This window comes from Arabidopsis lyrata, assembly GCF_000004255.2.
Source record: "Arabidopsis lyrata subsp. lyrata unplaced genomic scaffold ARALYscaffold_1, whole genome shotgun sequence".
Lineage (NCBI taxonomy): Eukaryota > Viridiplantae > Streptophyta > Magnoliopsida > Brassicales > Brassicaceae > Arabidopsis > Arabidopsis lyrata.
The window spans coordinates 27,663,179-27,677,531 of NW_003302555.1; the positions used below are offsets into that span (position 1 = coordinate 27,663,179).

The following is a 14,353-nucleotide window of genomic DNA, read 5'->3' on the forward strand; positions in this document are numbered from 1 at the left end:
TATGTATTATATGACGATTCAAAACAGTTAAAAATGTTCAAACAAAGATGATAGGAGAATTGTATTTCTAAATCTTAATCAAATCTTTCAAATATCTATATTTTTGAATATGGAATATCCGGTTGATAATTTCGGATATGTTTGACCCGATCCGGTGTAAGATTTATGAAAGAAATTTCTTTTCGGGTCGGATACCTAATTTATCGGATAACAATTTAACCCACCCGCTAACAAATGTACTTCAAAAATACTACTCCCTCTGTTCCCTTAAGTTTGATGTTTTGGGTTTTGCACATAAATTAAGAAACACTAATTTTTATATTATTTAATTATTTATTTGTTTGTTTAATAATTTTAGTTTCACTTCTATTTTCTTTCTATTGGTTACAATTAAAAGTAATAATGATATTATTATAAAACATCAAACTTTGTGGAACAAGAAAAAATCCCAAAACATCAAACTATTAGGAACAGAGGGAATAGTATAGATTATGTTATATAAACAATGAGTTTTGTGCAAAAAACTCTCAAACTCGCTAATTTTTGAAACTTTAACTTTTATCTCCAAAAATGTAGATTAATCTAAAAGTTCAAAATAATATGCAATATAACATGTACACGTTTATTTTAAACGTTTTCACGATTAAAATTTTAATATTCTAAAGTTAGAGTTGAACTCCTCGTCGCAAGGACTTCGATTTCATATATTATTCATCCAAATTTTACAAACTTGACGGTAACGTAAAATGATTATATTGCGAATTACTTTTTATTTCATATGATTAATTTGCATTTTTTGGAGATGGAATGTAAATTTGCAAAAACAGGTGAGTTGGAGGGGTTTTTTTTTACACAAAACTCATAAACAATTGATACAGTTATATTATTTTTAAAAGGTTTTTCTTTTTTCTTTTATTTCTCGCAATTTTAAATATAGGGTTATTTTTAATAGCGCGACCAGAGTTAGAAACAAATTTTTATTTTAGTTAGAGATGATACGTTCACACCCATGTGTGCTAATTTTCTTTTCTGCAACCGAGAATCACCAGTACCGCTCAATACATTTACCTTCTAGTTAGTACAAAAACTGCAACAGAGAAGGCTTGCAGGGAGGGAGACTTTAAACATCCATCTCAACTGAGAGGAAAATCCTCAATTTTCAACCTCTTTTCTGAAAATCATCATAGAAGCACCAAAAGTAATATCAATCTCTTGAGCTTCCAACGATAAACATAATGGATGCAAGACACTTCATTTCTTGAATCTTTAGAGTTCCATGTCTCATATGCGCCGACATCTCAATCAAGAGCTCCAAATCAAGAGATTTTGATTTTGCTTTTCAAATGCCCAAATTAATGCCAGCAATGACCACCAAGACTTGAGACAATTTCCAGGAACTAGAAATCCCATCATAGGAGAGCTCCATCCCCGCTAATCTTAACTCTGGATCTTGTTTTCTCCTCCATGGTTTTACAAACTTTGCTTTTCTCGACCACGATATTCTAAGTGTGAGTTGAGAAACGATCTTCATGTTCACCGGTTTTGAATCTCCTCAATTGCAGAGCCAATTTCTTGCAATGCCAGAAGCTTGCTCTTTCCAGCGATAGCTGTACGTGAGTCTAAACACACTTTTCTTCAAGATCAAAATTTATTAATCCTCTTCTTCTTCTTTCAAGATCTTGAAGCTTGATTAAATTCTGAGATTACCTCGTTTTATTCACAGAGAAGATTCTTACCCAGCATCTTTAGAATGAGACCATCATCACTAAAACACATGATGTTGACAATGTCCGGATGTTGACCGTTGACATCGTACCCCACCACTTCACTTTGTAGCTTTAATAGACTTCATTTGTTCAAAGCAGAACATGATAGAGGCATGAACTACTAACATCATCTTTATCTCGCGGATCTGATCCATCATGTCTACCATGCCCGTATCCTTCTCTTGACCATGATCAGAACCTCACACCATAAATTTTCGTCTCTCTTCACCCTCAGAGGCGCAGAATCAAGACGCACTCCAGATTTTGATCAACAACTATGAGCAACAAGCGACAATTTCTTTGCGGACAATCCTCTCTATGAACCAATGGAGCTGACAACCTTTTGATCCTCTTTGCTTTGAAACTTTAATTCCTCAGAGCTTAAGAACACAAGCTGATCTAGGAACAATTAATTCCAACGCTTCTCCTCTGAGCTTTACTGTATACCTCTTTTCTTATAGATCAAGATCTTGGTTCTTCATCATTTCTCTAGATGACATGAATCGACTTTGCTTCAAATTTCACCTTAGGGCTCTGAAAATTCCAGTGCCATTCATACTTTTTTTCCTTTCCAACTTTGTCCTCTTTCACTTAGATCTTCAATTTCACAAGACTAAAGGAGAAAACAAACTCTCTTTTCATTCCAATAGAACCTGACAGCCATGAAATACAAGGAATTGAAAAACCATTTCCGACATGGTTTGTGCTGTCAGTTACCTTGGTTCTTTTCAGTTTTCATGACGAGACGGAGAAGAAGACACTCGATGACTGATCATTCTTATTTTCCCAATCTGATTCACACGTAACCAAGCAACCAAGAGGAGAGAACATCTATTCCACACGTGTTAAGATGCTTTTTCTTCCAAAATTACACCAAATTTAATTAAACTTCTTTTTAGGGGCCTAGTTTAATTAAATTAGATATTGGGCCACCAATCTTGAACTGAGCCCAAACCACAACGAACCACTCTCTCTCGACGGCTTCTAATCTCGACGGCAAGAGAATCGTGAAGCTTCCTATGGACAGTACTGCAACTTCCGGTGTACTGCACTAAAAAATCTGACTAGTTTGACGTCAATTCCACCGTCTTCATCATTCTCCCTTTATTTTCCTTTCTTCAAATTCACCACGCTGGAAAACGATTTCGATTTTACTTCTCAAACAACAAGAGCAACTCTTCTTTCTCATCTAGCCACACATCCAGGATCTAACCTGTTAGAGACAATAATCTCAGGTCGGTTTCCCGCTCTGATACCAATTGAAATTACTATATGTGTGCTAGATCTATACGTTTGTATGATGAGAGAGTGTAACGAGTTCGTATGTGCATAAAGTAAATGAGACACAAGAGATTTGTTAACGGGGTTCGGTTAACCTACATCCCCGGGACCAAGTCCAGAAACCATTCACTAGAAAAGGCCGCAACCTACAATTGCTATATGGTATCCACCACTCTTTTCTAGAATTACAATGAAAGAAAACTACTACTCCTATTGTCTTTTCCGACGAGTATAGCTTCTCAACAAAACCATCAAAAGATCTCTCTATCTTGTTGATGGGGCAACGTCACAAACATGTGTGCCTCTCTCGATAAACCCTAGACACGCAAGTCTTCATGTTGCCGTCTCTTGGTATTTATATCAAGTGCCAATAACCCTAGACGACTTAAGCCACACTTCAAGTCTCTACAAGAAATTGGGCTTAACTTGAACAATGGCCTACGACCCACGTGGCCTTTTTTGCTTTCACGCTAGAAAGACTCAATCTCGATCTTGTTCCAACAGCTTCAATAGTGTTCCAACAATATCTGCACTTTCAATATTGTAAGCTCATCCGATTTGGTACAAAACAAATTGGTTAATGTATTTGAGTATATGTTTATGTAGTTGTGCCCAGGATAACGTGGAACCAAGGCTAAGTTGTTCCAGTACTTGGACCGGCAATATATCCCCTATTCGTTACTTTATTTCAATTAAATGGAGTTATTATAAAATGTTAAAGTTAATATAAATTTCAACTCAAAATCAATTATTTTACATCAAATGTGAAATACTTTGAATTCAGAAATATATATTTTACATCTATTAATTTTCTTATTTGAAGAATAATTTTTGACTCATTGAGTTTGGGCTTGATAAACAAACATATGCACACAAAAAGACAAAAATGACAACAAACTTTATTTTTGATGAAATTTTCTTACACTCAATTCAATGTTATCAAATACTGTATGAAATATTGAAATATAGGTTATATAATTAACCCTTGTCTTATTACATAGATTTGCAAACTCAAAACACAACGTGAAATTAAAGAAGATCGGAAACAACATGCATGTATAGCAGAGCATTATAAAACAACATGATGAAATTTGGTGAAGCTCGTGACAAAGATTTTCCGTGGAAACATATACGTTTTTGTAGCCTTTATAGTTTCAAATTCCGAAGGATTCACATCGGAGAGAAATAAACCCCAATAGCATCGAAAGCACCACCATTTCTCCCATGGAATCCGACAATCGCATTACCTTGGCTCTCCAACACAAATTTGGTACCCGACACAACCCCATATGTGGGTGATATCCTCCCTTTAGATGTTTTGAAACTCAACGACGTAATGACCAAAACGTAATGATCGGGGAATAGGATTGAGTCGTACGTACCCTCCACTGATATCAAAGATTCATTTGGATAGTCTACCGCAAACTGCAATGAAGTAAAATAATGTTAGTAAATCTACATTGAGATTTTTTTTTCAATATTAAAAATGAACTTTCACGTAAAATCATAGCCTAATAAGTCTAAATGATTTTGATATATAAACAAAAAATTTGTATGTATACGGACGACTAAGAATATAAATTTAAGAGAAAAAAATTTGGACCTCCTCTGTCTCTCCATCCTTGTTCCCGTGGGAACTTGTCACAACTTGTCCGTCTTTTTCGTAGTCGATGTTGATACTCCGTATACAAGTGCTAATGTAAGTAATATACACCTTTCTTACGCCGTCATAATTAGGACCATCATCCCAGTATTCGCCGCCCCAACCACCTACGAGTTCTGACTTAGTAGGAGGAACTTTTGTTAAATATGCTCCAATGGAATTTAGAGCTTTCCCTGCGGATCCATGGAAGCCGGTGATCATCTTCCCGTTGACCCCACCAAGTGAAAACTTTTTATTACCCTTTGGATATCCAATCACTTCAGAGGTCTTCCGGTTGGTTTTGAATTCAAGCGCTTGCATCACACCTGATTTGTCGTAGTAACCGTCAACAGAGACAATATGTTCATTGTTTAGGTAATCAATCTCGAACTGCCAACAAAAATGGTTGATACATTAATAAGGAGTTTGTAGCTAACAAGTTAATTATGTGACAAGGGGGTCCAAAATCAATAAGATTCACCTTTGAATTTCACTAGCCTCTACAATTAAAACGATGGATTGAAACTATTGGGAGATTAAAGATTCTATAGATCATATATTTATTTTTAAAACATACCATATGTGTGAAACCACTACCCAAAACACCATGGATTGATCCCTCTACAGATTGTCCATCTTTGACATATTCAAATTTGATGTATTGTATGCCTTCAAGACCACCTCGTATATAAACTTTTGCTACATTATCATGGCTGGCTCCATCATCCCATTCCTTGCCCCCTTTCCCACCCTTAGCCTCCAACTTTTGAGCCATTGCAAACCCATCTGAATCTTTATACATAAAATTGAATAGTATTATTTTGTCATATAATCTTTTTGTCATTATTAATTAATTGAACTTACTTTTCTAGCCAAGCACCAAATATGTTAAAGAATGGAAGAAGGAAAGCTGTAGCCAGCATCCACAGAATGGAAGAAAGAAAGTTGTGCAAAATTTACATAAAAAAAAAAAAGACAGTGTTGAATTCATACACATTCAGAATAAAAAACATTGTGTACTATTGGGTTATATTTTCATATTTAATCTTCTAGTCATTAATTTAATATACATTGAGATTTATTTTTTCTAGCCAAGCTTCAAATGAGTTAAAATGGAAGGGGGAATGTTGCAATTATTATCTAATTAACACTTGGTGCTATATATACACTTTATGTTTGACCCAAAAGAATACACTTTATGTTTACATATTTTAGAAAATAAAACATATGAATAAAACTATTGGCGTGTGTGTATAATAATGGAACATAAGCAGTGGCGGAGGCAATGAAGAATCATGGGGTCATGTGACACCCATGAAATTATGATTTTCAGTTTAACTTTTGTTAAAATAATTATTAGACACATGTCCAAGTAGTTATTGACACCCTTACAAATTTTATTAACCCCTCTCAAATCCATGACTGTACTTTAAAGATTAATATTTAACATTCTAAAGTTTGTAATATAATAATATTTATCACAAAACGAGTTTAAAATATAAATTTGCTACTAATTTTCTTTACTGTTTGTCATATTAACATTATCGTTGGGCATTTTTGACAAACTGTCGAACTTTAACAAAATTTTAATTGATTTTGTTGCTTAATTACTTAATTAAAAATAATATTTTTCGGAATAAGTTGATTAAAAAAATTCAATCCCTAAATGTCGATAATAAAATTCTTCAAAAAATGTCATTAAGATAAATATTTGTAGCCAAAAAAATTAAAGATGTCATTACAAATATTCACAAAGATCTTTACCAACAAAAAAATATTCATTTTAAAGATGAATCATACGCTCATTTATAATTTTTTGGAAAATGTTTTAAAAATGAATATTTGCAATGATATTTTTTCTAATAAAATTAATATTCACAAAATAAAAAAAATATTATGATCCCCATAACTCATTTTTCTGGCTCCGCCACTGAACATAAGGCAGCTGATCTCTTTATTATCTAAACCATTAATGATAAAAACAAAATGCTTAGGTTACCAATAATGGCTGAGGAGAGAAAGAGAAATACATAGATGATTAACATGATCGTTGTGCTATGGTGATTGATAAAGAAGCTGAGGATGAAATGCTTATTTATACACCAAGTATTGGCTCTTTCACAAATGCATAGTATATTTGACTAGTGGCCAATAAGGCATTATAGAATAATATTTCTCAGTTCTCAAGTTTTCACCTTTTCAAGTATTAAGTATTTTGTTGGTGCACCAAAAAAAAAGTATTAAGTATTTTGTTTAAAAATGGAAAGAAAGTATTTTGTTAAGTATACTATTTGTTAACGAAAGTTGAATAAACCCTAGACTAAGTCTTAAAGAAACATTGGATTATAATATTGATAAATTTTTTAAAATACCACACTTTCAAGTTTTATTTCTAAAAAACCACTATTAATTAGTAGTATAATGCTCCAAAAATATCACTATATAAGTTTTAGTTTTCCATAAATACAACAAACACAAAAATATTGATTTTCAAGGGTTGATGAAAATTTTAAGTTTAAGTTTGGGTTGGCTATTTTAAATTTAGGGTATAGTTTTAGGGTTTCAGATTAGTTTTGAAATTTAAAAGTTAAATTTTAATTTTATGGTTTTTAGAAAATTAATATTTAAGTGGTATAATCGGAAATATCGAAAATCTGTCTTCGAACAGTATGGACAAACTAGACAAAAGATACCAGATCAAGACCATTGGCGAGTGGGAATGCATGCAATTTGCTGTTTTCTTATAATTAGAGAAATGAGACTTGAACTCATTGCCCCCGAGAGATTAAGGAACTTCACTTTTTGCTCTGGTGGCTCAGGGAGTTCACTGTGGAGTCTTCTATTACGTTCGCACCATATGGTATGAGCAGAGGTTTGGAAGACAAACCTTAGAAAAAATCGAATGGATGAGTTGAAAGTGGAACCTAAGATGAGTAAGAAGATATCATTGTAGTTGGAATATCGATTTTGGAGAATCCGACATGTAAGCCTTTCCCAAATCCAATGTTGTTAAATTATGTGTAGGAGAATCCGACATGTAAGCCTTTCCCAAATCCAATGTTGTTAAATTATGTGTAGTGTTAACTTCCAAAGTGTCATAGACTCATAGTTCATAGTAGACTCATATATGCATGCTTGTTATAAGGGTCTATAACAGTTGTTTGATGATTCTTCTTACGACATTTCACACATTTGTATAGTTAACTTTCAAAACTTTATAGTAGATTCATATATGCATGTTTCATGCTTGTTATATGCTAGTGTTCTACATATATAGCAGTTGTTGGTTGATGATTCTTGCAACATCGTACATTTATTTGTAGAGTTAACTTTCAAACCTTCATAGTAGATTCCAATACACATTTTTTGTAAGGCTTTTACATGACATACAATTGTTTTATATTATTTTTCCATTTCAGATAATTAACATAAAAAACAATATATATATATATATATATATATATATATATATATATATATATATATATTCCTCAAAAGTCAAAACTCGAAACTTTTAGTTTGGCCTTTACTGTAATTAAAGTGGAATCATGAAGATCATTAAATTTTTGTAGATCTCAAGGTTTATTTATTATACTTAATTTGGTCAATGAGGGTGCATGGACGAATCTTCACTAATAAGATCACTCTTTTAGGGTTTCCACGTTCAATGAGATCGATCAGAAAATGCAAAATCAGATTTGACTATTTGAGAATTCTTAAACCATACAGATTTAATAATTTGGTGAAATCATACTCCGTCATATAGAACCGTTTTTCTAACAATGAACAAGTATCACCGCAAACGTATATCTGAATCGATTTATGATCACGAAAGCGAAATTTGCATAGATTTTTTTTTTGGTGAGGAAATTTGCATATATTTAAAACCTATTTGTATTTATCAATATATTAATTGGTACATGATTAAATTTGGGGTTGTATTAACCTCGATGAAATTTTAGCTAAATGAAACAATATTTTGTATGATATTAACTACTTACATAAGTATGTTAGGATAATAATATGTCATATAATAAAACAGATGGTGGATTCAGTTTTTGAACTATATATTAAAGAAATTTAAGAGTTTTGATAAGAAAAACAATTTTGACGTTTGATGGAACTCCAAACTCCTTTCTTAATTACCGAAATTTTAATATAGAATGCTCCTTGGTTACAACATAGTGTAAAGCCCGCGAAGGATAGATGTCAAATTATTCATCCAAATTAGAAAGTGCATCAGTAAATTAACCTGTGACACGAACACATGGAATTTAGAAATGGTTAATGTACTCATGAAGCCCAAGGATAGTTCGATTAGTTGAATTATACTAGGGTACAAAGAGGAGAGGTTAGGTTGGAACTTTACCAAATAAATGGTTGATAGGTAATTTAGTCAGGCTACTCGATAACCTTCAACAGTATAGTGTCGGAAAATAGGAAAGTAATGCATGGACCAGTATCAGACTCGAGGCTATGGATTCTTCTTCAACGTCATCATGTCTTTCGAAAATGACCAATCTTCCACTTCCCGGATTGTCCGTGTGGTTGTGTCTCCGATCTACCATTCTCTCGCATGTGGCAATGTGTGTTACAACCCTTGTCTCCGAGCTACTATGGAACTATTTTCGGATTATCGTTATTCTCCTTTTATCGCTTTTAATCTTGTTGTATTATTGAGAATGTTTATTTCTCCCAAGCCTTGTACTACATTTGAGTGATTGAATGAAAACAAGCTTTTGCCCAAAAAAAAAAAAAAGGACCGGTATCAGACCTCTTCAAGAACACTCCAGAATAATATTAATGCATGTGCCCGTCTAAATTAAAACACATTTTATTTGACTTTTAAGGAATTGAGAAATTAATTGTGATGGATAATGTTAGCGTTTTACAATTTCTTTTTGCATACTTTCTGTCCAAACCAATAGCTCTTATTATAGAAACATTAAAAAAAGATTTGAGTAATTAAACCTTGTTTTGTTACATGAGATTTTGAAAAGGAAATAAAACATCAAATTAACAACATCTGAGACCGGCAACAAGTAAAGGAAACAAAGTACGTAACAGATAAGAGATCATTATAGCACCATTATTTTTCCATGGAACCCTAAAAGTTTATTATCTTCATAATTCTGAATTACTAAGTAACCATCGGTTTGAAATAAACTCCTATAGCATCGAAACCACCACCATCACGTCCATGAAACCCATTAATAACATAACCTTGTCTCTCAAACACAAATTCAGTGCCAGACACAAATCCATACGTAGGAGAAATTCTTTCTTTCGATGTTTTAAAAATCAAAGACCTAACGACCAAAACGCCATCCTCGGGGATCGTGTTGTAGGTACCAGACACTGATGTCAAATATTCGTTTGGATAGTCGATTGCAAACTGAAATATGTATGAAAAAGTTAGAAAACTTCACCATTAAAAATTAGTTTTTAGATGCATTGATTGATAAGAATTATCATCTTTATGGAATCTAAAATAATATATGTAAAACAAATCATTTTATTTACTTTCATTTGATTTTATTTAGGAACCTACAAAACTTAACATAAAACTTTTAGATTTTTTTCTTAAGGGTTTCAAGATCATATGTATAGTGATTTATTACCTCTTTTGTCTCTCCATCTTTGCTCCCATGATAAGATGTTACCACTTGACCATCTTTGTCATAGTCGGTGCTGATACTTCTTATAAGATAGTTAGTATAAGTAACATACATCTTTCTTACACCGTCATAATTGGGACCATCATCCCAATATATGCCTCCATATAAACCACCTACGAGTTCCGATTTAATAGGAGTAGCCGCTGTTACATATGCTCCAAGGGAGTTTAGAGATTTCCCTGCAAATCCATGGAAGCCAATCATAATCTTGCCATTTACTCCAAGTGAAAACTTAGTAGCACCCTTTGGATATCCAATCAATTCAAAAGTCTTCAGGTTGGTTTTGAATTGAAGTGCTTGCATCACACCAGTTTTGTCATCATAGTAACCATCAATAGATACAATATGTTCATAACTGGATTGGTCAATCTCTAACTGCAAATAAAAAAAAATGGCTATTTATTAACAAATATTTTAAACTCATGGAATCTTACATGTATTTTCGAAAATATCTAACTTTTCATAAAAGAAACTAAGAAAAAAATTGGTGATGTGAAAATATTTGTGAATTGGTAAATTTGATTCGCCGTTCCTCATTGTGTTAGTTATATGGTAATTTTCTCTTAAAATAACTTTTTCCTCTATATATATCCACATGAAAATCTGAAACATACCGTATGTGTAAAACCATCACCCAAAACACCATGGATGGATCCATCTATGGCTTGCCCATCCTTGACATAATCAAATTTGATATAGTGAATTCCTTCACGACCACCTCGTATATAAACCTTTGTTACATAGTCATAGTCTGCTCCATCATCCCACTGCTTGCCTCCTTTTCCACCAATTGCTTCCAACTTTTGAGCCATGACTAACCCATTGGAATCTTCATAGTTCATACATTGAAGTTATTGGTTTTCTATTATTTTTAATATATAGTGTTTTATAGCAAGTATCACATCAGTTGAAAATAAAACAAACAAACAAACACACACACAATCTTCTAATTGATTTGTTAGTATAAAATTCAGTAAATTTGTACTCCTGGATTTTATTCAAGCTGGAGAATTTTGTTTTATTTTATTTTCGCCAAGAAGCTATTGAATTTAGTTGTAATAAAATAACTAAGAGGAGAAATAAATCTTATAAAGATTATATTTGAAATCAATTATAAGAAGATAAAATCTTTTACACTTTTTTCTCATGACTCATCTATAAATACTGTTAAAATTACGGTGAAAGATAGAGTTGGGAAACAAAGAAAGATACAATAGATTGAATAGTTTAATTACCTATAATGGCCGATGAAGAGAGCAAGAGGAAAATGTAGATGACAAACATGATTCCTATGATGTGGTTAATAATGAAGAAGCTAGGGAAGAAGATGATAAATATTTATACACACAGTTCTGACTCTTTCAGATATGCAAGTTACTATAGTATATTTGACTAGTGGCCTATTAGGGATAATAATATTAATGTTTCTCAGTTATCAAGTTTTCATTATTCTAATCATTGTTTAATTTGTTACATCATCGCTGGAAAGTAATTTGATTTTTAAGACTATTACAAATTATGATATATTTCTAACTTTATATAGAGCCATCTCAAACTATTTGTAGGTACTCTTCAAAAAAACTATTAAAGGTATACCTAATGTGGTAACAAATTTTTTAGATATTATAGCTCCTAATGTATAAATATGTTTAAAATTCTTAAGCTTTTTTTTTTTTATTTGTTTTTAGCCATGTTCGATTAGTCTACTAAGAGCATTTCTATCAGTTATTGTTAAGATACCATCATGGGTATTTAAACATTTAAATATTTCATATTTTAATACTATTTAGTTATATATTTTAATTTTTAAATATTATATAAACCAATAAAACTAAAACACCTATTATAAGAATTTTTTAACTAGAGATGCATCGTCTCTTAATAAAATTATTTTTTTTTATTCACCAATGGAGGTGCTCTAACACATAGAAACACAGTGGACAGTTTAACGAATGATTCCACAATAGCTAAATCCACATTATGATGTAAAATCCACTTCAATTTACGATAGATGCTTATGCTTCTACATGCTTCACGTTCACGATGAAAAACTTTACTTTTAACAAATGGGACCAGAGTTTAGAAATTTTATAACAGACGAAATAAGACATTACTTTGTTCTCTTTACCTATTTAGCATGTAGTTCAATTTAAAAACATAGAACAAAATGCAATTAATATGTGTAATAGTGAACATATAACCATCATTCTATGTTTTCTCTGTAAAATGATGTGTTCTCACTCAAATCACATGTCTTTCTCAAAGAATTTTTGTTTGTTTCCAAAAATCTAAATATAAAAATGGCTAGAATTTTTTTTTAACAAGGATCACAAGATTGAGTCAAATTATGAATATTAAAGCCAAAAATTTGAAACCTGGAACACATTTTCTTACTTCAGAAAACGATTAAAAAACAAAAAAAGAGTAAGAGAAGATGATGCTTTCTCTAATGTGGAGATATCTTCGCCCAGTAATACGTTCATGAGTGAGCTGAGCTCATATCGTCTATCATATTTATGTTTATCATCCCAAATTCAGATCACCTAAATTCTGAGTTAAAAGAATTAGTTCATGAGCTAGTATTAAACAAATATGTTGATAAAAGTAACCCTAAATTTGAGTAGATGTTGTGGATATCTAAAAAAAACTAGAAAGTTTATCTCATATCTAAATCCTGAGTTAAATGAATTAGTTCATGAGCTAGTAGTACAAGAGTTTCTCTCATACACCTATTGCATGGATGTCCATCCAATTACTTCAATAGTAGAGTTTTATTTATCTTTCCTATATATGTTCATAACTTGAATAGTAGAGGAAATAAATTTGTAATCTGCCTATGTCGTTGTATACTTATTTGCTTTCATTTCGGGAAGAATGGTTGAAACTTCTGTAATCTTGAGATATCATATTTGTTGAATAATAGTAAAGGAAAAAGATATGCTATATATATTTGTGTCTAGATATGTCATATTTGTTGAAGCTATATTTTATTTTTGGATCAACAATTTTTTATCACTTGAAGCATGTGCCAGTGATAATTAGGTTTTCGAATGTGATGTGGAGATGCCTACACGAGATAAGCCTACACCCCAAAACGTATATCTGAATTGATTTATCTTTACGAAAGAGATATATAGTACCTACTTGTATTTAGTTAATTCGTTCTCAGATCTGGTAAATGAATATATTGAACCATGAATTTTGACTTTTGACATTATATATTTAGTTATCTCGCTTTTTCCGCTTTCATCATGTGTTGAATATTTGATTATAAGATTTGAAGTTTCTTAGCTCAAGATTGATGTTGACTTCTTGTTTGTTTATTAAAGAATCTTTTGTTTTGTGTTTGAAGTTTACAACGTACATAGCATGTAATATATTTATCTAAACAGGTTATATGCTTTTCAGCTAATTCATTCTCAGATCTGGTCGGTGAATATAATGTACCATGAATTTTGACATTTGACAATATATATATATATAGCTACTCACTTTTCCCTCTTTTTAATCATGTGTTGAATATTTGATTGTAAGATTTGAATTCTTAGCTCAATATTGATGTTGACTTCTTGTTTGTTTATTAAATAATCTTCTGTTTTGTGTTTAAAGTTTACAACATGCATAATGGGTTTGATTGGTAACCACTTATAAAAGCGGTACAACGTGTACAGCTTTGACAGTTACAAATCACAAAAAATTTATTAAATACGTTACAAAATGTTTTACTCTCAGCTTTTTTTTGTAAAGTTTTTTCTTACAGTTTTGCACTATTCCGATAAAACTAACAGCTCCAGCTAACAGATAAAAAAACTTGTACAGTTTTTGGTTACCAATCGGACCCCACATGTTATATATTTATTTAAACAGGTTATGCCATTTTAATAACCATCCCATTCAGTAAACTCAAAATATAGCATATATTTTGACTATGGAATCGAGTTAGGTTATTCTTGTTGTATTATATGGATGCTGCCTGTTTTTATCTT

General features: G+C 31.8%; 2 protein-coding genes across 2 annotated transcripts; both read right to left on the reverse strand.

The window, feature by feature from the left end:
- Nucleotides 1-3,981: 3,981 nt before the first annotated feature.
- On the reverse strand, nt 3,982-6,779 carry LOC9330413 (jacalin-related lectin 9). The gene is made up of 4 exons (XM_002894306.2): nt 6,689-6,779; nt 5,267-5,481; nt 4,651-5,079; nt 3,982-4,472 (listed from the first exon to the last, which is right to left on the reverse strand). The coding sequence occupies exons 1-4, from the start codon at nt 6,732-6,734 to the stop codon at nt 4,218-4,220; spliced, it is 945 nt and encodes a 314-aa protein (XP_002894352.1). The 5' UTR covers nt 6,735-6,779; the 3' UTR covers nt 3,982-4,217.
- Nucleotides 6,780-9,598: 2,819 nt separating this feature from the next.
- On the reverse strand, nt 9,599-11,713 carry LOC9330414 (jacalin-related lectin 10). Its single transcript, XM_002894307.2, has 4 exons — nt 11,603-11,713; nt 10,982-11,196; nt 10,311-10,742; nt 9,599-10,084 (listed from the first exon to the last, which is right to left on the reverse strand). Exons 1-4 carry the CDS (start codon nt 11,649-11,651, stop codon nt 9,830-9,832), a joined length of 951 nt encoding a protein of 316 aa, XP_002894353.1. The 5' UTR covers nt 11,652-11,713; the 3' UTR covers nt 9,599-9,829.
- Between the last annotated feature and the right edge of the window lie 2,640 nt (nt 11,714-14,353).

Coding starts and splice junctions, on each gene's coding strand:
- LOC9330413 (XM_002894306.2), bottom strand. CDS start 6,734: ATGTTAATCATCTATGTATTTCTCTTTCTCTCCTCAGCCATTATTG. Junction 5,482..6,688: donor TCTCTCCTCAGCCATTATTG/GTAACCTAAGCA, acceptor TTATGTATAAAG/ATTCAGATGGGTTTGCAATG. Junction 5,080..5,266: donor GTAGTGGTTTCACACATATG/GTATGTTTTAAA, acceptor TTTTGTTGGCAG/TTCGAGATTGATTACCTAAA.
- LOC9330414 (XM_002894307.2), bottom strand. CDS start 11,651: ATGTTTGTCATCTACATTTTCCTCTTGCTCTCTTCATCGGCCATTATA. Junction 11,197..11,602: donor CTCTTCATCGGCCATTATAG/GTAATTAAACTA, acceptor TGAACTATGAAG/ATTCCAATGGGTTAGTCATG. Junction 10,743..10,981: donor GTGATGGTTTTACACATACG/GTATGTTTCAGA, acceptor TTTTATTTGCAG/TTAGAGATTGACCAATCCAG.